The sequence below is a fragment of the Staurois parvus genome, unplaced genomic scaffold, assembly GCF_062004578.1.
Source record: "Staurois parvus isolate SC_StPar_1 unplaced genomic scaffold, SC_StPar_1.0 ptg000689l, whole genome shotgun sequence".
Classification (NCBI taxonomy): domain Eukaryota; kingdom Metazoa; phylum Chordata; class Amphibia; order Anura; family Ranidae; genus Staurois; species Staurois parvus.
The window spans coordinates 2,655,224-2,683,167 of NW_028318485.1; the positions used below are offsets into that span (position 1 = coordinate 2,655,224).

Below are 27,944 nucleotides of genomic sequence, written 5' to 3' on the forward strand. Positions count from 1 at the left end.
AATAAAACTATATTCCGCTGTATCCCATATAACAGCAAGTACTGGAAAACAGGAATAATGGCGGCGCCCAGTTAAGATTTCTGAGGTCATTTCCGCCCTGAGCTCAGCCATTTATTCTCTATACGTGTCTCCACAGCAAGAGCCATATTTGCTGAGATCACTTCCTTGTACATCAGGTAGTTTGGTCTCCGAAACAATGGCCGCCAATGTATACCTCGTCTTACCCTTGCAGACAGTTTCGTGTTGTAGTGAATATAGTTGACATTTGTGGAAGTAGATGAGACATTGGCACCGGGGACAGCATGGATCTGCTGATCAGGGGGACAGTGAGTAACATTACATGATATGGACAGAGGGGATGTATATACAGCTTCTGGACAGGACAGCAGTCCTATAATGAGGACTGTCCATCTGATGTGGAACTAAAACTCCCAGCATGCACGCACAGCAGCTTAGTATTCCTGACTTGCAGCTTCGAGGGTCCTTGGTTCAAATGAGGACACTATTTGCATGGAGTTTGCATGTTCTTCTTGTGCTTGTGTGGGTGCCCTCCTCCCACACTCCATGCTGGATCATGGGACTTTGTAGTGTGTACAACAACACCCCTGCTCTCTGTGACCCCTTAGGGGAGATTTCTGCTCACTTCCTGTCCTGGGGATCGCACAGGAAGAGGGGAAATATCACAGACAGCAAGAAACAATTATGACGATGATTTATAATATCACCAACTTCCTAAAAAAAAAAAAAGTTTTTTTGTTTGTTTTTTGGCTGTGTGAGTGAGGAACTCCCCAGATTTCCTGCTGTCTGGGGCTCCTGTAAGGGGATTTTCCTTCATTTCCTGTCCCGGTGACTACGGTTTTCACCATAATACAGGAAAGTGGCGGAATGTTTCACAGACACAAATAGAAAAGGTTTTTGTGTCACTACAGTAGGGAAGACTAGAACCCCCGCTGGCTTTTATTACTGTCTGTGGCTTTGTTGTAGATTTCCTTCATTTCCTATCCGGTGAGACCATTGTCACTGAAATGGAGGCTTGGAGGGCAGTCAAATGCCGACAGGGGTTCTAATCCTTCCCGAGTCCACCCAAAAGCGGTGAACAAACAGTTTCAGCTGAACATACGTTTTAACCTCTTCCCGTCTGGCCCATGTCGATATACAGCCAGACCGGAGTTCTGCCAATGCGGGTGGACGTCTCTAAACGTCCTACCGCATCCATTGCTTGTGCGCGCTCCCTGGGAGCGCACAGCACCGCAACCAGTGCCTGTTGTGTTCTCCGGACACAGTGGAACACCGATCGATGTACAGGACCTCTGTGTGAGGTCCCGATCATGTGATCACTGATTGGCCAATCAGTGATCACATGACTAGTAGTAAGCAAGATGTCACTTTTGACATCATTGCTTACTACTAGTGAAATCTGTGAATGATCACAGAGATCACATGGTACAAGGCTATTCACAACAGCCTTGTACCATGTGACAAACTGACCAATCACAGCCTTCACAGTATTTTTCATTGGCTGCAAGAATGCAGCCAAAGAGAAGGAGAAATGATTGCTTTTACAGTCTTTATGGGTTCAAAAGCAATCAGTGTAAAAAAAGAAAACAAAAAATCTTCATCACCCCCCACAAGTAGTACAGTGTCACTATGGTGACACTGTACTGCTAGGGTGACAGTATGTCACCCTATAATAATATAATAAAATAAAAATGTAAAAAAAGTTTTGAAAAATTATAATTTTTGGTTATAAACTAATTTGGGGTTTTTTTGTTTTAACTAAAAAGATAGGTGAATACATTTTGGCCAAGATTTATGAAGAAAGATTATTTATTTGCAAAAGTTTTTAAGAAAAACTTATTTTTCAACATTTTTGTACTTTTTCATTTATATATCAAAAAAATAAAAATCCCAGTGGTGAATAAATACCACCAAAATAAAGTTTTATCTGTCTCAAAAAAAATGCTAAAAATGTCATATGGGTACAGTGTTGCATGACCGCGCAATTGTCATTCAAAGTGTGATAGCGCTGAAAGCTGAAAATTGGCCTGGACAGGAAGGGGGTGAAAGTGTCCGGACTGGAAGGGGGTGAATAAAAAAAAATCTATTTTTTTTTAATTTTTAAAAATAAAATCATTGATTTTTATCCACCCTGATTTCAAATCTCCAGAATGCTGGGCCGGCTGTGTGAGCACAGCATCTCTGGAGGTAAGTACAGCAGGGACTGGCAGGAGGGTGTACAGCTGGGGTCTTCCTGGGACACTTTGGAAGAAGAGGAACTGTCTTCAGCCACACATAAAATAAACTAACAATAGGAATAGCTGATGAGCAGTTCCTCCAGCGGCTGATGAGCAGTTCCTCTAGCGGCTGATGAGCAGTTCCTCCAGCGGCTGGTGAGCAGTTCCTCTAGCGGCTGGTGAGCAGTTCCTCTAGCGGCTGGTGAGCAGTTCCTCCAGCGGCTGGTGAGCAGTTCCTCCAGCGGCTGGTGAGCAGTTCCTCCAGCGGCTGGTGAGCAGTTCCTCCAGCGGCTGGTGAGCAGTTCCTCCTGCGGCTGGTGAGCAGTTCCTCCTGCGGCTGGTGAGCAGTTCCTCCTGCGGCTGGTGAGCAGTTCCTCCTGCGGCTGGTGAGCAGTTCCTCCTGCGGCTGGTGAGCAGTTCCTCCAGCGGCTGGTGAGCAGTTCCTCCAGCGGCTGGTGAGCAGTTCCTCCAGCGGCTGGTGAGCAGTTCCTCCAGCGGCTGGTGAGCAGTTCCTCCTGCGGCTGGTGAGCAGTTCCTCCTGCGGCTCTCAGCAGGCAGGTGCGACCCCCAGGCCCGTTCACTATAATGACAGGTTTCCCAGTGACCGGCACCTATTTGTGACTCTCTGCACAGCCTGCGGTGATTGCTGCTGGACGCAGACAAAGAGGAATTACTGCTACAATTCGCATCGGCCTTAGTTGCTGGTGTGAATGTAACCTATGTAGGTGCTGTGTGTGGGGGGTGCAATTGAAATCTGGGGGGCGCACCCCCTAGATACGGCCATGCAGCATTTACTTACCTGGCTCCCCTGCATTCCTTGCTGCCAGTGCTATTGCAAATATGGCAGCCCAGGCATCCCTCCAGACAAGCATTATCAATGTAGGCTACATAGTTAGTCTGGCTGAAAAAAAAGACAAAAGTCCATCCAGTTCAACCATAAAAAAAAAAAAAGTTGTAATCCTACACCCACAGTTGATCCAGAGGAAGGCAAAAACATCCCAGCAAAGCATGATCCAATTTGCTCCTGTAGGGGAAAAATCCCTTCCTGATCCCCCGAGAGGCAATCGGATATTCCCTGGATCAACTTTACCTATAAATGTTATATCCAGTTATATTCTGTGTATCTATGCTATGTTTGCATGGCATTCCTGGCGTCCTCAAAGATGTGCATGGGCTGAGGCCAGGGGTAGGCAACCTGAGAGCCGCAGGACTACAAGTTCCATCATGCCTCTGCAAGTCATAGCTGTAACTGTCAGTTTTGTAATCTTTGCAATGCCTCATGGGAAATGTAGTTCCACAACAGCTAGAGAGCCACAGGTTGCCTACCCCTGGGCTGGGCTTTTCTGTGTTGGCCGCCGTGGCTGCTGCACATGCACGGCATCCCTCCACATGCTAACCTTTCTGGGGCCACAAGCTGGACACCCCTGGTGTACGGTGTTCATTCACCTTGGCATGCTGTAATGACATTTGCTAGTATTGACTGAAAGGCCACTTTAGCATGTCTTAAACACACTACAGCAGGGGTGTCAAACTCCATTTCTTCACAGGCCGTATCAGCATTATGGTTGCCCTCAAAGGGCCGGTTGTATTTGTAAGACTAGATGTCCCGAGCACCCTCATCCCCCCATTACATAAGATGTCCAGAATCCCACACCCTCCCTGACATCACAGTGAACCTCCTTTGGGGGCAGAGCTGGAAAGCAGAAAGTGCAGGGTCTGGAGGAGGACCAGAGGAGGAGTGGAGTCAGTTACCAGAGTCTGCTGAATGCTGAGACCAGGGGAGGCAGAAATGAGGGGGTGCTGCAGCTGCACTGAGAGGTGCAGGGTTTGGCAGAGGAGCTCTATTCTCCTCTCTGGTGCTGACTGCTGAGACAAGGTGGGGGCAGAGACAAGGAGGTACCTGCAAGAGAGGTGCAAGGGCCACATAAAATGGCCTGGAGGGCCAGATTCGGCCCGCGGGCCTTGTGTTTGACACCTGTGCACTAGAAGATATTCTTGTGGCTTGATAAAAAAAGGGCTATTGAGTTGATAAAAAAGGGCCTCACTATGGTATACCCATGGAGGGCCGTGTTTGCCCGCACTGAGATGTACAGGTGTTCCGTGCACCCCATGCAGGCACTCCCATTCAAGTCAACTGGGAGGTAGCGGCTGCATGGACACAACCGCTGCTCCCAATCTGACATCCCTGCTGGTGTGGGTCCCCAGCCACGGACACGGACAGTGGGTCCCCAACCACGGACACGGACAGTGGGTCCCCAACCACGGACACGGACAGTGGGTCCCCAACCACGGACAGGAGGTCAGTGAATTCCGAATGATCTCAGAAGTGCCTCAAACTGATGTCATCAACACCGGCCCTTCAACGCCGGCCCTTCAAACGTACTCCATCGGCCACACTAAGTACCTAACTGGCTGCCATATAGGAGGCTCATCTCTGATAAATGTTGATCTGTGAATAGAATCCTTTTCCACTTCTGTAATGTACTGCGTGTATGTTCTGCAGAGGCCGCTGCTGAGAGGAATATGCTCGCTATCTCAAGTTCGGAGTTTACATCGGGTCCCCCCCAGACTCTCCCCTCTTATCCCCATTGTGGTGGAACAGACGGTAAGTGGAGTTCTTCTACTTCTTAGCTGTCCTCAGTCTGTCTGATGTCTCATAGCCTCTGATAGAATGGAAATTCTCACTGGGAAGTGTTAGTTGGGGGCGCAAAATTGGAGATCTTATTGCTTGCTGGGGAACGCTTTTTTTTTTTTTTTTATTCATCAGTTTTTTAAACACCCCCTAGAATTTATAAAGGACTTGTTTACACTTGTGGTTGGAGGGGTGGTAAAAACACATAGCTGTTGCATTCATCAGGCAGTACCACCTGACCCATTGAAGGGAATGGAGCCTCTCAACTGTGTGTGTATGCAGCGTGTTCATGCAGGCTTTAGAGGCTCTTTGTGCTTATTGATAATATCAATAAATCGCTTTTGGGAGCGTAATGGACATGTATCAGTTATTAGTTCAGAGGATCTTAACTCCTTTACAACTACATAACACATACAGTATGCAGCAGCATAAGGGGTGAGGGGCCCCTAATTCCCAGTTGACATATATATCGGTTGCTGTGCTGTCCTGGGGCGCACTCACCAAAAGCTCACAGCTACCAACACCTGAGAGCTGGTAGGACAGGCTCCCAAGCAGAACAATGGTCTGCAATACTGTACATACCTCTGTTTCAAAGGTCCAAGGTCCTTCAATGGTGCTGGCATCTTTTTCTCTTCTTCAGGGTGTCTATCTTCAGCTGACATTATTGGTTGGTGCGGGATGATGTCAGTCCTGCACATGCACAGGAGTACAGCCATCCCAGCATACAGGCACTGTGCCGGAATGTAAACTGAGCTGTGCATGCGCAACTCGGTGTACATGCTACAGATAACTACAAACAGCCAGGGATGTTTTTTTTTATTGCAGAAGAGACATTGCATGAAATGCCATGCAATGTATCCATCCCATTCAGCTCATTGAGCTTAATGTAGGTGGGAGGAAAAAATACACTCTTCTGTGTACGTCATGCTTCTAATGTCTCCTGTTCCATGTAATTGACCAATCTGCTCTTTTAATAAACATCTTTGTAGTGTGTTTATTACAGTTACATAGTTAGTCTGGCTGAAAAAAGACAAAAGTCCATCCAGTTCAACCATAAAAAAAAAAAAAGTTATAATCCTACACCCACAGTTGATCCAGAGGAAGACAAAAAAAGCGGAAAAACATGATTCAATTTGCTCCTGCAGGGGAAAAAATTCCTTCCTGATCCCCCAAGAGGCAATCGGATATTCCCTGGATCAACTTTACCTATAAATGTTATATCCAGTTATATTCTGTGTATCCAAGAAAGAATCCAGGACTTTCCTACAGCAATCCACTGAGCTGGCCAGAACCAACTCTTGAGGGAGTCTATTCCACATTTTCACAGCTCTCACTGTGAAGAAACCTTTCCGTGTTTGGAGATTAAATTTCTTTTCCTCCAGATGTAAAGAGTGCCCCCTTGTCCTCTGTGATGACCTCAGGGTGAATAGCTCTACACCGAGTTCACTATATGAACCACTGATGTATTTATACATGGAGATCATATCCCCCCCTTATGTATTATACATGGAGATCATATCCCCCTTATGTATTATACATGGAGATCATATCCCCCCTTATGTATTATACATGGAGATCATATCCCCCTTATGTATTATACATGGAGATCATATCCCCCCCTTATGTATTATACATGGAGATCATATCCCCCCTTATGTATTATACATGGAGATCATACCCCCCCTTATGTATTATACATGGAGATCATATCCCCCTTATGTATTATACATGGAGATCATATCCCACCTTATGTATTATACATGGAGATCATATCCCTTTTAGGTATTATACATGGAGATCATATCGCCCCTTATGTATTATACATGGAGATCATATCCCCCCTTACGTATTATACATGGAGATCATATCCCCCCTTATGTATTATACATGGTGATCATATCCCCCCTTATGTATTATACATGGAGATCATATCCCCCCTTATGTATTATACATGGAGATCATATCCCCCTTATGTATTATACATGGAGATCATATCCCCCTTATGTATTATACATGGAGATCATATCCCCCTTATGTATTATACATGGTGATCATATCCCCTTAATCTCCTCTTCTCAAGAGAGCATAAATTCAGTTCCTCTAATCTTTCCTCATAGCTGATCTCCTCCATGCCTCTTATCAGTTTGGTTGCCCTTCTCTACAGTTTTAGAGATATAATAGATTTACTGCTAGAAGCAGGATAGTGTATCTACTTCAATGATTCTGCCCAATTGCTTAACAGCCGTTTACACAACATAGCAGCCACATGAGGGGTGCGTTGTTTTCAGCTGACCCCTAAACTTGTAAGAAGAAGTAGTAAAAGCACAACCACTGTGCAGCACTGCAAAGCAGAAAGCAAAGCCTGTATACACCGATCAGCCATAACATTATGACCACCCACCTAATATTGAGTAGGTTCCCCTTTTGCCGCCAAAACAGCCCTGACACAACGAGGCATGAACTTCACTAGACAAAGCATCGTGCTGCCTCTGCCGGCTTGCCTTCCTATAGTGCATGCTTGTGTCATCTCTTCCCCAAGTAAACGATGAACACACACCCGGCCATCAACATGATGTAAAAGAAAATGTGATTCATCAGACCACCTTGGTCTTCATGGCCACCTTGGTCCACCTTGTTCTCCATGGCCACCTTGGTCTCCGTGGTCACCTTGGTCCACCTTGTTCTTGATGGCCACCTTGGTCTCCGTGGTCACCTTGGTCCACCTTGTTCTCCATGGCCACCTTGGTCTCCATGGCCCAGTTCTGATGCTCATGTGTCCCTGTTGTAAGCACTTTTGGATGTGGACACCAGTCAGCACGGGTACCCCGACTGGTTTGTGGTCCCATACACAGCAAACTGCAATGCTCTGTTGTGTTCGAACACCTTTCTATCAGAGCCAGCAACTTTTTCAGTCATTTGAGCTCCAGTAGTTCTTCTGTTGGATTGGACTACACCAGGGGAGGGCAATGTGCGGCTCTCCAGCTGTTGTGGAACTACATTTCCCATGAGGCATTGCACAGAACGGACATTGCAAAACTGACAGAGGTATGATGGAACTTGTAGTTCTGCAACAGCTGGGGAGCCGCACATTGCCCACCCCTGGACTACACGAACCAGCCTTCACTTCATCACTGAGCCTTGGCCACCCATGATCCTGTCGCCAGTTCCCCGATTTTCCTTCCTTGGACCACTTTTGTTAGGCCCTGACCACTGCAGACTGGAAACCCCCCCCCCCCCCAAAAAAAAACCTGCAATTTTGGAGTTTCCCTGGCCCAGTCGTCTAGCACGTCTACTCCCATTACAATTGTCAAAATTCTCGCGCTTGCCCATTTTTTTCTGCTTTCAGCACATAAACTTCAGGAACAACATGTTCACTGGCTGCCTAATAAATCCCACCCACTTTCAGGTGCCATTGTTTAGAGATAATCAATGTTATTCATTTACTTGTCAGTGGTCATAATGTTATGGCTGATCAGCGTATGTACTATATGCCTACTCCACCCATGTATATCATTACAAACTTTACATAGAAACAAGAATAACATACAATTTCTTTAACATGTACACTATATCTAAAACATCATCGAAAAGACAATGCATTTCTTCAATTATTACATATATCAGGGAGTAAAAGATTTTATTACAAAGGAGATGCAGTATGGTACAGTAACCCTTGTAGTATTGTATATATTACAGTGTATATATATATGTATATATATATATATATATATATATATATACAGGTGAAACTTGAAAAATTAGAATATTGTGCAAAAGTTCATTTATTTCAGTAATGCAACTTAAAAGGTGAAACTAATATATGAGAGAGACTCATTACATGCAAAGCAAGATAGTTCAAGCCGTGATTTGTCATCATTGTGATGATTATGGTTTACAGCTCATGAAAACCCCAAATCCACAATCTCAGAAAATTAGAATATTACATGCAATCAATAAAACAAGGATTGTACATAGAACAATATCGGACCTCTGAAAAGTATAAGCATGCATATGTACTCAGTACTTGGTTTGGGCCCCTTTTGCAGCAATTACTGCCTCAATGCGGCATGGCATGGAAGCTATCAGCCTGTGGCACTGATGAGGTGTTATGGAAGACCAGGATGCTTCAATAGCGGCCATCAGCTCTTCTGCATTGTTTGGTTTCATGTCTCATCTTTCTTTTGGCAATGCCCCATAGATTCTCTATGGGGTTCAGGTCAGGCGAGTTTGCTGGCCAATAAAGCACAGTAATCCCACGGTCATTGAATCAGGTGTTGGTGCTTTTGGCAGTGTGGGCAGGTGCCAAGTCCTGCTGGAAAATGAAGTCAGCATCCCCATAAAGCTCGTCTGCGGAAGGAAGCATGAAGTGCTCCAAAATCTCCTGGTAGACGACTGCGTTGACCTTGGACTTAATGAAGCACAGTGGACCAACACCAGCAGATGACATGGCTCCCCAAATCAACACAGACTGTGGAAACTTCACACTGGACTTCAAGCATCTTGCAGTGTGTGCCTCTCCATTCTTCCTCCATACTCGGGGTCCTTGGTTTCCAAATGAGATGCAAAAGTTGCTCTCATCAGAAAAGAGGACTTTGGACCACTGAGCAACAGACCAGGTCTGTTTTTTTTTAGCCCAGGTAAGACGCTTCTGACGTTGCTTGTTGTTCAGGAGCGGCTTGACAAGAGGAATACGACATTTGAAGCCCATGTCCAGGATCCGTCTGTGTGTGGTGGCTCTTGATGCACTGACTCCAGCCTCAGTCCACTCCTTGTGAAAGTCCCCAACACTTTTGAATGGCCTTTTCCTGACAATCCTCTCCAGGCTGCGGTCATCCCTGCTGCTTGTGCACCTTTTTCTTCCACACTTTTCCCTTCCACATAACTTTCTATTAATGTGCTTTGATACAGCACTTTGGGAACATCCAACTTCTTTTGCAATTACCTTTTGAGGCTTTCCCTCCTTATGGAGGGTGTCAATGATGGTTTTCTGCACAACTGTCAGGTCAGCAGTCTTTCCCATGATTGTGATTCCTACTGAACCAGACTGAGAGACCATTTAAAGGCTCAGGAACCCTTTGCAGGTGTTATGGCTTAATTAGCTGATTAGAGTGGGACACTTTGAGCCGAGAATATTGCACCTTTTCACAATATTCTCATTTTCTGAGATGGTGGATTTGGGGTTTTCATGAGCTGTAAGTCATAATCATCACAATGATGACAAATCACGGCTTGAACTATCTTGCTTTGCATGTAATGAGTCTATCTCATATATTAGTTTCACCTTTTAAGTTTCATTACTGAAATAAATGAACTTTTGCACAATATTCTAATTTTTTTAGTTTCACCTGTAGATGTGTGTATATATATATGTATGTGTATGTGTGTGTGTGTGTGTGTGTGTGTGTATATATATATATATATATATATATATATATATATATATATATATATATGGTAACCCTTTACCCTAAGATAGAATAAATGTATCTTTCTGCAATATGGAAACATATATGCTTCAAAAAATTCATTAAGCTCTTTTCCTTTCCAGGGCCGAGGAGAGAGAGCCTATGACATCTACTCAAGATTACTGCGGGAGCGTATAATCTGCCTCATGGGTCCTGTGAGTCTACCTGTCATTTGATAATTCCCTTTTTAAGGACCATGCAAATAGACATTAAAGCACATATTTGCCTGTTTGGTGGGAGCTGGATGTCATGTCTAATAGCGATATTACTACCACTATCATACAGGAGAGCTTCCTGCTGGTTAATGACGCCACGGGGTGCAGACATTGCTGAATCGTTAAAAAACCAGTGATGTCACTGACCCCATTCACTTTCATCCCTGCCTGTGTAAGCAAAGGAGCTGGACGTAATTATAAAAAAAATTGAATGGGGCTCCCCCCACTTCATACTAAACCCTTCTGGTTTGTATGAATTTTAAGGGGGACCCCACACAAAAAAGAAACAATTTTATACCAAACGTTTTGGGTCTGGTATGGATTTTAAGGGGGAACCCAATGCAAAAATCAAGGGAAAAAAAAAAAAAAAGCTTGTGGTTCCCCTCAAAAATCCATACCAGACCATTGTTCGTTCGAGCATGAAACCTGACTGGCCAGTGGGAGGGGGCGGAAAGTGTCACTGTTCGGCAGACAATTTTACACCCGGATTCACATAAAAAATAAACTTACTGTATATCAAGCCAGGTGGTGCGGACAGGGCCTCCCACAGCTCAAATTTCATCTGATTAAGCAGGAATTCATTGAAATGTAATCCATTTATGGTAGGATTTAGTATTCGGGCACACACCAGCACACTTTGTAGCCGAGATTTGTGTCAGCTACTTGGCTATTTTCTCTGGCCATTCATAGCTGCATAGAAGGTTGATTCTGTGGCTGGATACATTGTTACATATAGTTACATAGTTAGTCTGGTTGAAAAAAAACAAAAGTCCATCCAGTTCAACCATAGAAGAAAAAAGTTATACTCCTATACCCACAGTTGATCCAGAGGAAGGCAAAAATCCCACCAAATCATGATTCAATTTGCTCTTGCAGGTGAAAAAAATCCTTCCTGATCCCCCAAGAGGCAATCGGATATTCCCTGGATCAACTTTACCTATAAATGTTAGTATCCAGTTATATTCTGTGTATCCAAGAAAGAATCCAGGACTTTTTTAAATCCACTGAGCTGGCCAGAACCAACTCTTGAGGGAGTCTATTCCACATTCTCACAGCTCTTATTGTGAAGAAACCTTTTCCGTGTTTGGAGATTAAATCTCTTTTCTTCCAGACGTAAAGAGCGCCCCCTTGTCCTCTGTGATGACCTCAGGATGAATAACTCTACACCGAGTTCACTATATGAACCACTGATGTATTATACATGGAGATCATATCCCCCCCTTATGTATTATACATGGAGATCATATCCCCCCTTATGTATTATACATGGTGATCATATCCCCCCTTATGTATTATACATGGTGATCATATCCCCCTTATGTATTATACATGGAGATCATTTCCCCCCCCTTATGTATTATACATGGAGATCATGCCCCCCTTATGTATTATACATAGAGATCATATCCCCCCTTATGTATTATACATGGAGATCATATCCCCCCTTATGTATTATACCTGAAGATCATATCCCCCTTATGTATTATACATGGAGATCATATCCCCCCCTTATGTATTATACATGGAGATCATATCCCCCCTTATGTATTATACATGGAGATCATATCCCCCCTTATGTATTATACATGGAGATCATATCCCCCCTTATGTATTATACATGGAGATCATATCCCCCCTTATGTATTATACATGGAGATCATATCCCCCCCTTATGTATTATACATGGAGATCATATCCCTCCTTATGTATTATACCTGAAGATCATATCCCCCCTTATGTATTATACATGGAGATCATATCCCCCCTTATGTATTATACATGGAGATCATATCCCCCCTTATGTATTATACATGGAGATCATATCCCCCTTATGTATTATACATGGAGATCATATCCCCCCTTATGTATTATACATGGAGATCATATCCCCCCTTATGTATTATACATGGTGATCATATCCCCCCTTATGTATTGTACATGGAGATCATATCCCCCCTTATGTATTGTACATGGAGATCATATCCCCCCTTATGTATTGTACATGGAGATCATATCCCCTCTTAATCTCCTTTTCTCAAGAGAGAATAAATTCAGTTCCTCTAATCTTTCCTCATAGCTGATCTCCTCCATGTGTCTTATCAGTTTGGTTGCCCTTCTCTGTACTTTCTCCAGTTCCCCAATGTTCTTTTTGTGAATTGGTGCCCAAAACTGAACTGCATATTCCAGATGAGGTGTTACTAGTGATTTGTACCGGGATAATATGATATCTCTCTCTCTGGAGTCTATACCTCTCCTAATACAAGAGAAGATTTTGCTCGCTTTAGAACCTGCAGCTTGGCATTGTATGCTATTATTGAGCTTGTGATCTACCAGAACTCCCAGATCCTTCTCCACCATTGATTCCCCCAGTTGTACCCCCCCCCCCCCAGTATGTATGATGCATGCATATTCTTAGCCCCCAAGTGCTGAACCTTACATTTATCTGCATTAAATCTCATTGGCCACATAGTTGCCCAATTAAACAGTGCATTGAGGTCAGCTTGTAAGTTGTAGACATCCTGTAAGGATGTTATTCCACTACACAGCTTGGTGTCATCTGCAAAGACGGAAATGGTATTTATAATCCCAGACCCTATATTGTGTTTTTAAAATTAGCTCTCTTAAAATTGAGCATTTTTTTTCCCCATATGTGCTTGCTGTTTAAAGCTAACAATAAATGAAATCATGTTATGGTTGCTGCTACCCAGATGTTCTTTTATATGGACATTCATAATAAGCTCTGCATGGTTTGAGATTACCAGGTCCAGCAGAGCATCATTCCTAGTTGGGGCCTCTATGATCTGTACCATAAAATTGTCCTGTAGTAGGTTTATAAATTTTTGCTCTTTAACTGTTCCTGCAGTACCATTACTCCAGTCAATTTCTGGGTAGTTAAAATCCCCCATTATTATCACTGTCCCAGCCCTTGCAGCCCTTTCAAACTGTGCACAGAGCTGAGTCATCACCTCCCCATTAACACTGGGAGGCCTATAACAAACCCCAACAATTACCTTTGTAGTACGCACCCCCATGTGCAGTTCCACCCATAATGCTTCAGCCTCATCACACTCTCCATCAACTAGGTCCTCTTTCACACTCACTCTGAGATCACTTCTCACATAGAGACAGACATCACCAACTTTCCTATTTACCCTGTCTCTCCGAAAGAGAACATAGCCAGGAATATTAATGTCCCAGTCATACACATTACTTTAAGCAGCTACACACCATTGGTGCATCCTGGTCATTTAAAGCTCAGCAATGGAGCTACAAAATTATGTAATCGCTGCTACACATCTTTTTATTGGCTCCTATTTAATGTTTTCTGGCAATAAAAGACTAAGGCGGGTCCTGTTACGAGAACAAAACTGTTCTCGTAACAGGGCCTAAAAATAAAACATATTAACAGGAATCTGGGACATGGAAAGCCTTCCCATTGTCATTTCATCTGCATTCTCATGGTAAGCAGTCATTGGATAATGTAAAGCAGGGAAAGGCAACCTTGGAGAGAAGGAGATCTAACTGGACAACATGGAAAAGATCAAAGATTTATAAGAGAAGTATGGGATTTTTATTTATTTATTTATTTATTTTTTAAAATCATACTTACCTAGGTGGATGCAGCATTGGTCCCCCGCCCGCTCTAAGGGTGACAACTCAGCGCCCACATGACCGCTGATCACTGGGTTCTCACAGCCGCTCTGAGCAGAGAGTGGTGACTGTCAGTAACCTCTGTGTGCTCAGAGGGGCAGTGCCACTATGATTAGAAGTGAGGAGAGGAGGCACTTCTGAGGAGGATAGGCACAGCAGGGACATCTGAATAAACAAACGGTGCAGCGCTAAAATACAATGTATAAAAAATAAAATATGTAATCAATAATATTCAGATCATCCAGATTATAACGTGATAACTAATATATAAGTGAATAAAGAGCTAGTTTAGGTGGCAGACATAAATGTGATCATGTGAACAGTCTTTTAACAACAGAAGTGTTCATAGATTAGTGCAGGATTGACGCGATCAGGTCAGCGTGTGACTTAATCCGTGCGAAAGACTGTAAGAAATGCGCACTCACCAGATGCGCATAATATATGCGCAATAAGCTGAATATGAATCTGTAGGGAACCCCTTTAAATGGATCTGCCAGACAGCATGGAACCAGGATCCCTCCTCTGGACACAAGCCTCCTCTGCAGCCACACTTCCACTGGGGTCCTAGGAATCCTTAGCTCAAGTCTGCTCCAGGACGGCCAGTCTGAGGGGGGCCAGCTGCTCCTCCATCCTGGGTTTGTGTGTATCGGGAGGTCACCAGGTGTAGGGCGGTGAGAAGGCTCGGGACAGACAGCCGGCTCTTGTGGCAGAGTGATCTCGGCTGAACTGGGAGCAGCAGGGTGAGAAGGGAACATCTGGCTGTCACATGGCTGAAACTGACAGGTACATTGCGATCAATGGGTTGCTATACCTATGCAATGTTTGTCAGCATGGGAGATTGTAGTCTCCACCAGGAAGCATGTGACTGGGTGACAATGCAGAAGAGGAAGTTCCTGAACAAGGATCTACATGGCAGCATCACCAGGGATTATTTTAACCTCCCTGGCGGTATTCCCGAGTGTAGCTCGGGGTAAAGTTTTAGTACCAAAAGCGGTAACCCCGAGCTACACTCAGGCTTATCATGCAGCGCAGCTCCAGGATTTGTTCTTCACTTACCTTGTCCTGCGCTCCCGTGATGTCCCTCCTGAAGTGTCCCCTGTAATGTCCTCCAGCGGATTCCGGCATCTGTCTTCCGGGTTCCGTTCCCTGCGACGTCGGGACATACGGGGGACGGAACGGCGGGAAATTTGAAAATGACAAAAAGTGACATTCACTAAAATCACATAGTATAACATTCCTGTATCAAACCATTTCACATACATTTTGTCCCGAGTGCTTTGTCCGGCGCCCTGCCTGCATTTTTACTGTTCTTTCTGCCTGGAAACTGAGATACGTCCATGGCGTCCAAAAAGTGTCCCTTTAAGTCAAAAGCGGTTTTAGACCGGCTAGAGAACAGCGATAGTAAATCAGAACCACTTGCAGAATTGAGTGAAAATGATTCGTGGGGGAAATTCGTCATCAGACACTGAAAACGATTTTGCGACTTTGCTCAGTGATGTGCGAACTTGGCGCTATATTTCACATTTCAGTGTTTTTGGTTTGATTATATTATTGAATTGTATTATTATTATATTTATTTTTATGATTATTTATTAAATTATAATTTATGATTTCGTGTTTCAAATTGTAACATACCCGGGATGTTTACTACACTCTTGTTCGGACAGATTTCAGTGAGTTATTCCTAAAAATTACAGGCCTACAATAAACAAAATACATATTTCCATGCAAAAAAAGTACCGCTTTGAGCACAGAAATATGGACATAATCAGACCGCTAGGGAGGTTATTGAAAGCTGTAGATTTGAAAAGATTGAGAACATCATTGAATATTTTAAAGCTTTGATGGAATTTTAGTGACTCTGTTCAAGACTGAAGATATAGGCCCATTTGTTAGGACTGACTGTATTCCCAGAAGGCTAACATCCGGGTAATGTTGTGTGCTGACAGTCATAGTGCAGGAGAACCTATTAAGTCACAGACTGTCTCCACCGTTGGACTCATTGTTTCCCATCGTTCCCTACATGTGTGCTTCTCTACAGATTGACGACTCGCTCTCCAGCCTGGTGATCGCCCAGCTCCTCTTCCTGCAATCCGAGAGTAACAAGAAGCCAATTCACATGTACATCAACAGTCCAGGTACATACACCAACCTACCTTCGGTTCTGGGAGTAGTCATGTGAGCTGAAAGATCGTACAGCAAGTAAAAATGTAAGGGAGACTGTAATGACTGCACTGTAAAGTATCATTTTCTCACATGAAGGGATGGACGCTATTTAACCGACCCCAGGAGTCCAGTGTTGAGGAATGGCCTCACGTGGCCACACGTGCCCAGAACAGCGGCTGAGGCCATTCCTCAGCATTGGAGTCCTGCGGTTGGTTGAGCATCGTCCATCCCTTCGCTTGTATTGGCTGACACTGGAATCACTTAGACTCATGGTCCCTCTTCTCACGTGCCGGTGGAGTGATCCTTTTCCTTCCATCCATAGCTTGGAGCAGTGCCATAAGGTATACTTATCATTTTCTCACGTTGTCCAAAAACATCTCCCAATATGGCCGATAATGGACAAATGCAGAAAAGGGTCAGTGCTATAAGAATAATGAACACAAATCAGAAATCAGAATGTGCAGGCAGACTAACCTACCTAGAGAGAGAAGGTTACACACAATCGGATCACTTTCTTAATTCCTTTATAGTACCCGCAGAATCCAGTTTGGGATGGTAGAATGCAGATCTTAGTAGGAAGGGCTGTTACTTTACACAGACTTCTAGCCGGCTGAGGCACTGCTTCCAGCTTATGGAAAGTCTCAGGAGACAAGGAACCTACAGTAGATGTTTTAATAAGTCACGCCACAGTTTTTGAGTTTTTTTATGTAATAAATGTGATTACAGGAGCTAGGTTTGTGGGTGTACTCTTCAATTATGTCTGTTTATGTTATACATTGTAAACTGGGACTCTCGATGCAAATCCCTATACATTTCTATGTAATATTCACCACGCCTACACCCTCATATAAATACACACCTGTGTTTTCATTCTTACCCCTCCTGTCCCCTCCCACGTCACAGCCATCTCTCATCGGCTTTATCTTTCTCTCTCCCATCCTTTTTTTTTTCTTTCTCTCCCCTCATATTCCTCTCTCATATCTCTGTCTGTCTTTTCTTTTCTTCTTTCTTTCTTTTGCCTCCATCTTCCTCTCTCATATCCCCCTCCCTTTCCTTCTTGTTTTCTTTCTCCCCCATCTTCCTCTCTAATATCCCTCTTTTCTTTTCTTTTCTTTTCCTCTCTTTCTGTCCCTCCATTCTCTTTCTTTCCCTCCCCTGCCTTTCTTTCTTTCCCTCCCCTCCCTCTCTTTCTTTCCCTCCCCTCCCTCTCTTTCTTTCCCTCCCCTCCCTCTCTTTCCCTCCTCTCTTTCCCTCCCCTCCCTCTCTCTCTTTCCCTCCCCTCCCTCTTTTCCTCTCCTCCCTCTCTCTCTTTTCCTCTCCTCCCCCTCTCTCTTTTCCTCTCCTCCCTCTCTCTCTCTTTCCTTCCCTCCTCTCTCTGTTTCCTTCCCGCCTCTCTGTTTCCTTCCCGCCTCTCTGTTTCCTTCCCGCCTCTCTGTTTCCTTCCCGCCTCTCTCTCTCCCTTTCCTTCCCTCCTCTCTATCTCTCTCTTTCCTTCCCTCCCCCCTATCTCTCTCTTTCCTTCCCTCCCCCCTATCTCTCTCTTTCCTTCCCTCCTCTCTCTCTCTTTCCTTCCCCTCTCTCTCTCTCCTTCCCTCTTCTCTCTCTCTCCTTCCCTCTTCTCTCTCTCTCCTTCCCTCCTCTCTCTCTCTCTCTCTCTCTCTCTCCGTCCCTCCTCTCTCTCTCTCTCTCTCTCTCTCCTTCCCTCCTCTCTCTCTCTCTCCTCCCCCCCCTCTCTCCTTCCCTCCTCTCTCCCCCGCCCCCCTCTCTCTTTCCTCCCCCTCTTCTCTCTCTCTCTTTCCTTCCCTCCTCTTCCCCCCTCTCTCTTCCCTTCCCTCCTCTCCCCCTCTCTTCTCTCTCTCTCTCTCTCTCTCTTCCCTTCCCTCCTCTCCCCCTCTCTTCTCTCTCTCTCTCTCTCTTCCCTTCCCTTCCCTCCTCTCCCCCTCTCTCTTCTCTCTCTCTCTCTTTCCTTCCCTCCTCTCCCCATCTCTTCTCTCTCTCTATATCTCTCCTTCCCTCCTCTCCCCCTCTCTTCTCTCTCTCTCTCTTTCCTTCCTTCCCTCTCTCTCTTTCCTTCCTTCCCTCTCTCTCTTTCCTTCCTTCCCTCTCTCTCTTTCCTTCCTTCCCTCTCTCTCTTTCCTTCCTTCCCTCTCTCTCTTTCCTTCATCTCTCTTTTCTTTCCCTCTCTCTTTCTCTTTCATCTCCTCCTCCCTCTCTCCCCCCTCCCATCTTCCCCTCTCTCTTTCCAACCTCTCATTCTCTCCTCCTCTCTTTCTTCTACCCCTCCCCCCCCCCATGCTCTTTCCTATCCCTCTCCTTCTCTCTCTCTCCTGCCCCATCTCTCTACTATCACATTGGGCTTGTAGGTCATTCTGTACCAATCTAATTTGTTTTTTCCGGCTGCGCGCACTCTATAGAATCTCTTACCTTTCTAATTGCTCACTTTTCCCCTCTTTGTACCCCTCTTCTGCCTCCCCTTCCTCTCTATATTTTCATTTGTCTAAATCATTCTACTTGGTTAGGTTGGTACTCCAGTGTGGTGGACAAGAAGGAAAAACAAAATGATAAATGTGTTGATCTCCCAATATTTTTGTATTGCAGTGTCAGTAATTTCTGTATGCCTTTGTCCACAGGTGGTTCAGTGACAGCTGGTCTGGCAATATATGACACTATGCAGTATATCCTGAACCCCATCTGTACATGGTGTGTGGGCCAGGCTGCCAGCATGGGCTCTCTCCTCCTAGCTGCCGGCTCCAGCGGAATGAGACACTCGCTGCCAAACTCCAGAATCATGATCCACCAGCCGTCCGGAGGAGCCAGGGTGAGACTCAGGCTTGTGTGCAGGCCTCTTAAATTCAGATCAATGGGATAATATAACATAATAATCATAAGAAAATCCACTTGCCCTCTGGAAGATTTACCCCCCCCCCCCCTTTCTGACCAGGCCATTTTTTGCTATACGGCTCTGTACTACTTTAACTGACAGTTGCACGGTCATGCAACACTGTACAAATGAAATTTATATGATTGTATATTTTATTTCATGTTTCATATATATCATAAATTCAAAATCATGTGTATATATACATGACTTTGCACAGAGTGGCCACCCTGTAGCGGTAAAAGTGCTACAGGGCAGTCTGCATGTGGATATTCACGTTCACTGAGAAGATCTGAGACCATATATTGGCCTAGTTTTCAGGCTAATTACATTTATAAAGGCCATGACAGGCTCCCTCCCACCCCCAAGGTTGGCCTGAATAGAAAAGGTGAAGAGTCGTTTGCTTCCCCACACCCAGCAGTACTGACAATTGCACTTGTCTCTGGCATACTGATGGGCAGAATTCCCTATATTAAATGAAGACTAACACTATTTCCCACTGATACCAATGATGGGACATTATTCCTCCCACTGATACCAATGATGGGACACTATTCCTCCCACTGATACCAATGATGGGACACTATTCCTCCCACTGATACCAATGATGGGACACTATTCCTCCCACTGATACCAATGATGGGGCACTATTCCTCCCACTGATACCAATGATGGGGCACTATTCCTCCCAATGACACCAAGGATGTGGCACTTTTCCGCCCACTGATACCAATGATGGGGCACTATTCCTCCCAGTGACACCAAGGATGTGGCACTATTCCTCCCAGTGACACCAAGGATGTGGCACTATTCCTCCCACTGACACCAATGATGGGGCACTATTCCCCCCACTGACACCAATGATGGGGCACTATTCCCCCCACTGACACCAATGATGGGGCACTATTCCCCCCACTGACACCAATGATGGGGCACTATTCCCCCCACTGACACCAATGATGGGGCACTATTCCCCCCACTGACACCAATGATGGGGCACTATTCCCCCCACTGACACCAATGATGGGGCACTATTCCCCCCATTGACACCAACGATGGGGCACTATTCCTCCCACTGACACCAACGATGGGGCACTATTCCTCCCACTGACACCAACGATGGGGCACTATTCCTCCCACTGACACCAACGATGGAGCACTATTCCCCCCATTGACACCAACGATGGGGCACTATTCCTCCCACTGATACCAACGATGGGGCACTATTCCTCCCACTGACACCAACGATGGGGCACTATTCCTCCCACTGACACCAACGATGGGGCACTATTCCTCCCACTGACACCAACGACGGGGCACTATTCCTCCCACTGACACCAACGACGGGGCACTATTCCTCCCACTGACACCAACGACGGGGCACTATTCCTCCCACTGACACCAACGACGGGGCACTATTCCTCCCACTGACACCAACGACGGGGCACTATTCCTCCCACTGACACCAACGACGGGGCACTATTCCTCCCACTGACACCAACGACGGGGCACTATTCCTCCCACTGACACCAACGACGGGGCACTATTCCTCCCACTGACACCAACGACGGGGCACTATTCCTCCCACTGACACCAACGACGGGGCACTATTCCTCCCACTGACACCAACGACGGGGCACTATTCCTCCCACTGACACCAACGACGGGGCACTATTCCTCCCACTGACACCAACGACGGGGCACTATTCCTCCCACTGACACCAATGATGTGGCACTACTTCTCCCATTGCAAAATTACAGTTATGAAGTAGCAACGAAAATAATTTTATGGTTGGGGGTCACCACAACATGAGGAACTGTATTAAAGGGACGTGGCATTAGGAAGGCTGATATAGACTGACTGCCATTGAGGATACCGGCAGATATTGATATACACTTGGGAAAAGTATCCAGGAAAATATTTTTCTTTAGTGATGAATGGAGTTAGGAAGGTTTGGGGCCCCTGTTAGGTTTTTACTGCTATCCAGGGCTCCATTACAGTTTAATCAGGTAGGAATCGGGTCAAATCTGCAGCAGGCACAGAGACAATAAAAAAAACTCAGAGGTTCTTACCGCTTTTTTTTTTTTGCCCGTGTTGTTGTTGTTGGGAAACCGTAGTCACCAGAACAGAAAGTGTGGGGAAATGATTGGAGCTCCGGCTAGCCATAAAACTCTGACGACAGAGCTGACCCTTCACCAATATCCAAAATCAAAGGAAAACAGTCTTGGCTGTATATTCACTTCAGCTTTGTACATGCCAAACCCACAGGAAAAGTTTCACCCATTTTAGGGCAAACACTTGTCTGAACGAAAGGTTGATGTATGGGGCTTAGAGGCAGTTAAAGCGACTCCGTTACTAACTGAACAAAGTTTTACAAAAGTCCTCCCTACAAAGCTAGGACTAATGCATGGGTCGAATTCCGAACAAATTTTCTTTAGAAAATCAGAAATTTTGTGCGTTTTGTAATGCGATGGTGCCACCATTGATTTCGAAATTCAACCAACCAAGCCTTCAATTTCTCCTTATGTTGCTACAGAAAAGAATTTTTGTGGCCAAGAATTTTCTTTTCTTGCCAGGTCACAGCTTTATATTTCTCGCACGATTCTCCCATCATTGATTCGAAATTTGAAATTTCCAACATGCCCGATCACTCAAATTCGATGGTCACATAAAAATCGGCTGTTTCTGTGACCCACTAATGGTGCGAAATTAAAACGAAAATTCTTAGAAAAGATTTTCAAAAGAAAATTCTTTCGAAATTCGATCCGTGTATGGCCGGCTTTAGGGGTGGTTCACACCAAATGCATTGCAGTGTGTTTTTATTCTGCATCAGATGCATGGACAAGGTTTACCATGGATTCCAATGGCCCTAGTTCACACCAGTGCAGTGTGTTCCAGTGCAGTTAACCACTTCCCGTCCGGCCGTTGTATATAAATGGTCGGACGGTGACAGTGCAGGGTTGGGTGGCCGTTTATAAATGGCCTCCCTGCCCCCTGCTTGTGCGGGCTCCCTGGGAGCACGAAGCACCGCGATCCAGTGCCTGCTGTGTCCTCCGGACACAGTGAAACACCGATCGATGTACAGGACCTCTGTACGAGGTCCCGATCATATGATCAGTGATCACATGCAGAGTAGCACGCAAGATGTCACTTCTGACATCATTGCTTACTACGTGTGAAATCTGTGAATGATCACAGAGGTCACATGGTACAAGGCTATTCACAACAGCCTTGTACCATGTGACACGCTGTGACCAATCACAGCTCACACAGTAGTTTTCAATGGCTGAAAGAATGCAGCCAGAGAGAAGGAGAAATGATTGCTTTTACAGCCTTTATGGGTGTAAAAGCAATCAGTGTAAAAAAAAAAAAATCTTCATCACCCCCCACAAGTAGTACAGTGTCACTATGGTGACACTGTACTGCTAGGGTAACAGTATGTACAAAAAAAACATAAATAATAATCTAAAATGTAAAACAAAATGTTTAAAAATTATAATTTTTGGTTATAAACTAATTTTGGTTATTTTTTTTTTTTTTACTAAAAATATAACGGAATACATTTTGGCCAAGATTTATGATGAAATATTATTTATTTGCAAAAACACTTTTTTTCAAAATTTTTGGACATTTTCATTTACATAGCAAAAAAAAATAAAAATCCCAGCGGTGAATAAATACCACCAAAATAAAGTTTTATCTGTCTCAAATAAATGCTAAAAAATTCATATGGGTACAGTGTTGCATGACCGCGCAATTGTCATTCAAAGTGTGACAGCGCTGAAAGCTGAAAATTGGCCTGGGCAGGAAGGGGGTAAAAGTGTCTGGTCTTGAAGTGGTTAATAAAAGTAGAAGATGTTGCATTTTTTCTGTATGGAATCCATCTGGAGCACGGCAAAGTGCATAAAAAAATGCATTGGAACGCACATGTCCTCAATTGAGGTAAAAAAAAAAGGGGGGGGGGGAAACGAACTGGACTGCGTCAAAAACGTACATGCAGAAACGCATATGCAATGCAGAAATTGTGGGAGCTGGCCCCTATTCTACACCTGTCTTGCACCACTAATTCCCACTGACTTCAGGTGCTATTGTGGCTGGAAACCCGTGTGCTTCGAACACACTTCAAGGTGTGAGAGTTGCCTGGTCCGCAGCCGTGCACTATGGTACCTTCCACTGGCTGCTACTTCAGTCGTTTCTTGTAGGGTCGTAGGAGCCAGTGGAAGAAACCATAGTGAGCAGAGGGGAGCTAGCCATTTGACACATCCAGATGTGCCCGATACTGAAGATTTTTGAGCCAGTGCATCTTGCCAAGACAGCAGAGATCAGCATCATGGGAGGGGTAATTATAGGTCCTTTTCTTTTCAGGGTGGCTCTTTGTAAATTGTTGTTTAACTAGCAATAGAGTCACTTTACATTTCCCACAGAAACTCAATTCATCTTTATTCTATAGATACAGTTTTTATATACAGATGCACTGGGCAGCACAGTGACTAAGTGGTTAGCACTTCTGTGTAGCAGCACTGGGGTAGGCAGTTCGAATCCCAACCATGGCACCACCTGCCTGGAGTTTGCATGTTCTCTCTGTGCCTATGTGGGTTTCCTTCGGGTACTCCAGTTTCCTCCCACACTCCAAAGACATGCTGGTAGGTTAATTGGCTCCTGTCTAAATTGGCCCTAGTATGTGTTGTATGAATGTCAGTTAGAGACCTTAGATTGTATTCCCCTTGAGGGTTAGGGACTGATGTGAATGTACAAAATGTGTAAAGCGCTGTAAAGACACTATTGTGACGGGAGTCACTTACGGTGGGGGGCCCATGGAACCCAGCTCACGTTGGAGAGGTGGGGAGACTCCTGTCTCAGCTCCCCATATACCTCTTATGTGTAAATCACCCTGTGCCTGTTAGGGGTACAGGGTGATCTGTCCTAATATTGTGTGGGCTTTGTCTCAGACTGTGTAGACATGTTTACAAGATAGGTGGGGGTTGTGGATTGTTTAATGTTATGTGTATTAGCTTAGTGGGGGGTCTCCAGCAGCCCTCCCTCCTGATAGGACTGTCTGCTGGTGTGAAGTTTGAATACCTGTGTGTCTCTTGTTACTAAATGTAGATTTCCCTGCCCCCTGTGTCATTTTGCAGGGAGGGGGGATTGTCCCCTAAGTGTATATATCTTGTATCTGTGTTAAAATAAACTAGTCTACCTCCTGGTTTACTTCAAGACTGGTGTCGTCTAATCTTGTATGGTCAGCTGTGGTGTCTGTTGTCAGTGTTCGGACGGGGAAGCGGTATTCTAACTGAAGTACCCAAGCGTAGTCTGGGTCGGTTCCGTTACAACTATATAAGTACCTGTAATACATAAAATGAAAAACTACAGATATAAATCACTGGACTGGCTTTAGTTTCCTTGTAGAAGGTTTGCATTTTATCCTGTTCATTTTTATGATACTGATTGCTTTGTATCCTTCTTAGGGTCAGGCCACAGATATCGCCATACAGGCTGAAGAGATACTTAAACTGAAAAAACAGATCAATGAAATTTACGCCAAACATACAAAGCAACCGCTGTCTGTGATTGGTGAGTTGATACCCAGTGTCCATACACCATGTAGGGGGTTTAGGTCCAAATACCATAGCAGACAGACAGTAGTGGTGTGAATGGCGGGGATCAGTTAGATACAGGGGCGGACTGACAACTCATGGGGCCCCCGGGCAATAAGGGATCATGGGGCCCCTGTGTCCTTGCCCAAACTCAAGCCTATGAAAAAGGTACCAGGGGCATCTCATGGGGCCCCCTACTGACCCGGGGCCCCTCGGGCAGTGCCCAAGTTTCCAAATGGTCAGTCCGCCCCTGGTCAGATACTTTCATTTTATTCTTTGTAGAACAGTGAGAGTCCCCCTCTGCTTTTCTTTTTTACAATTGTGTTTTTTCCTTCCTCTGGAATTTCCATAAACACAACAAAGACAGAGGTGACATTAAGCTCTCCTGTATTGTGTTTGTTAATTATAAGGTGTGCTGACATAAATTTCTTGGTGAAACCTCAACTTGTAATTATACTGCCTGACATGTCACTCTAGGTCAGATACTCCATGTTAGCCCCATGTTGTGTTAAAGGCATAGTCCACCCATTGGTAAAAATAGAAAAAAAATCTGCATTTGTTAATTCATGTATTGGATCCTGCAGAGCATTGCGGACACAGTCGCAGACTTTTCCCCCAGCCCTAGGTTTGTACAGGAGGTATGGAGACGTTCTGTTATGGGATTGAAGGAAGTAAACAATGGAATACAAGTGCTGTGATGTCACCGCACCTATGATTCATTGAGGTCTGTGAGTATCTCTGCTGCAGCGGAACATGGGACTTGTAGTCCTCCATTCACAGATACCTGTAAATGGATGCCAGAGCTGCAATGGTAGAGCCACGCACAACTATGCCAAATTCAAAATAATAAAGAATACTGCAAAAAGATTCCACAAATCAGGTGTGTGTTGGAGGGGGGGGGGGGCTTTTTTTGGGAGTGGGGAATTGGGTAACATGGTCTGAAAGGTGAATTAAGCCTTTAAGGGCTTGTTCTCACTAGCAGTTGGGGGGCTTAAAACCCAGCAGGTGAGCTGCGCTTTTACTGCTCTGGGGGTGTATACATGCTGTGCCCACAATGCTTTGCTTCACAGCTGCAGCAGAATTGATACTATCTTTCTCTTTCAGCAGGCGTAGAGCCCGCTGAGTACAACCCATTCAAGTGAATGTGGCTTCTCTGCAAGTGCCCAGCAACTATGGTGTCCTTTTATGAAACTGAGATCAGCAGCAATCGTAAGGATCGTTGTTGATCTCCGATCATTAGTGGTTTAGGAAACAGAGATGATCAGCGGAGAACATGTTCTGCACTGATCATCTCAGGAGGCCAGTGTATGAAGGATCAATGTCAGCTCTTCACTGAAGATCTGTGTTCTCCCTCCAAATTCTCCAGCCAGGGGCAGACTGACAATTCATGGGGCCCCCGGGCAATAGGGGATCATAGGGCCCCTGTGGCCATGCCCAAACTCAAAAAAGCCTATGAAAAAGGTATCAGGGGCATCTCATGGGGCCCCCTACTGACCCCAGGCCCTCGGGCAGTGCCCGGGTTTCCAAATGGTCAGTCCGCCCCTGTCTCCAGCCCAGAGGTGAAGAATCGGGGGAACCGCAAAGGAAGCAGCGATAATTTACCTCTGCTTAGTAAACTGTGTGTTTGACTGATCTCTTACTGTAATCTCGCGAGATTATAGTAACAGCAGCCGGTTTCCAGCGTTCAAAGCGTTTGTAGATCGCATCTCTCTTCATCTATACCGCTTCATAAAAAGGCATTCAGAGGAGAACTGTCTCCTCTGAAAATGCCGGAGAACTGAGCAGCGGTCATTTACCTCTGCATGATAAAGGGACTCCTATGTGTCCTTGGTTGCGGTGGACTTTGAGAACTTAAAGTGAGGCAGTTAGAAGGCAATACAATGCCTCCTCACTGCCTGTCAAATACTCTCCGAATCCAGATTGCTCTTCAGAGACCAAAGCAAGTGAGAATGAGCCCTTTAAAAAAAAAAAAAACACATGCACCTTGCAAACAATGGTTCCCATTGCTGACAGTGACCAGATACAACCTTCCATGGCACAATATAACAAGGTCACTGTTGTGCAGTCTCTTACAGAATATATTTTCTCCTGCAGAGTCTGTGATGGAGAGAGATCGATATATGAGCCCTACAGAAGCTCAGGAGTTTGGCATCCTTGACAAAGTCCTGGTACACCCCCCACAAGATGGAGAAGATGAACCAGAATTGGTGCGGAAAAGTGAAGAAACCCCACCACCGTCTGAGCCTTAGGAGGAGGAAGCTGTGAAAATAAGACCATAATGACCTGATAGGCCAAAAAGCCCAGCCAGATCCTTCATTCTGATTTACCTTTTATGTATTAGATTTGTTCCCTGATTCGCAAACTATATTTTCTTTGTTATTTTTCTGTTTTATATTGTACCGCCCCCTCCTGGCAGGGAGAATACATATGTCTTTAGGCCAATGTTTATTAGTTCCTGTCTTCATCAGCTATTCTTAGGTTGTAGTTTTCAAACTGCCAGGTAATAATAGCAGAGGAGAATTTAAAGGGTCAATTCGTCCAAAACCTATACATCCATGCTGGATGAATAAACAGGATTCTTATGTCCTTACAACACTCTGCAGCCATAGATCTGCAACTGAGTTCCCATCTCCACCCACCTGTAATGACTGTTACACAGGTATACGTCATCTTTCTGTCATATACACAGGTATATTTCTTTTGGAAATTAAAATGGAAGTCGGGAGTAGATGCCAGATCATTGATCACATTATAACTTCTATTTAATTACTACAATTAATTTAACATGTTTCTGAGCCCAAAGACAAAAATGTAATTTCTATGCATTATCTCTAGTGGACAGGGATTTGTCATGCGAAGCACGTCAGTGAAAATGCCCCAAAACCTCCTTTTTGACACGTACCTTGCATATGGTCACATTTTCTACAGCATTCTGGCTGCTGATATTTTTCATCCTGCTCATCTTCTTTCAGTTTTTATGTATGCCTTGTCACCTCATTATCATGGCTGGGATAGAAAATGACTGGAAATAAATTATTTTCACATAGATTTGAGCCAGTAATTTTTTTGGTATTGAGCAGTAAATAATTTTTGTGACTTAAAGCGGAG

General features: G+C 44.8%; 1 protein-coding gene across 1 annotated transcript; it reads left to right on the top strand.

Annotated features, from left to right (window-relative positions):
- The first annotated feature begins 193 nt into the window (after positions 1-193).
- On the top strand, positions 194-27,882 carry CLPP (caseinolytic mitochondrial matrix peptidase proteolytic subunit). The gene is made up of 7 exons (XM_089652652.1): positions 194-326; positions 4,738-4,839; positions 10,415-10,486; positions 16,239-16,335; positions 18,994-19,181; positions 24,708-24,813; positions 26,931-27,882. Exons 1-7 carry the CDS (start codon positions 303-305, stop codon positions 27,083-27,085), a joined length of 744 nt encoding a protein of 247 aa, XP_089508778.1. The 5' UTR covers positions 194-302; the 3' UTR covers positions 27,086-27,882.
- The last annotated feature ends 62 nt before the right edge of the window (positions 27,883-27,944 follow it).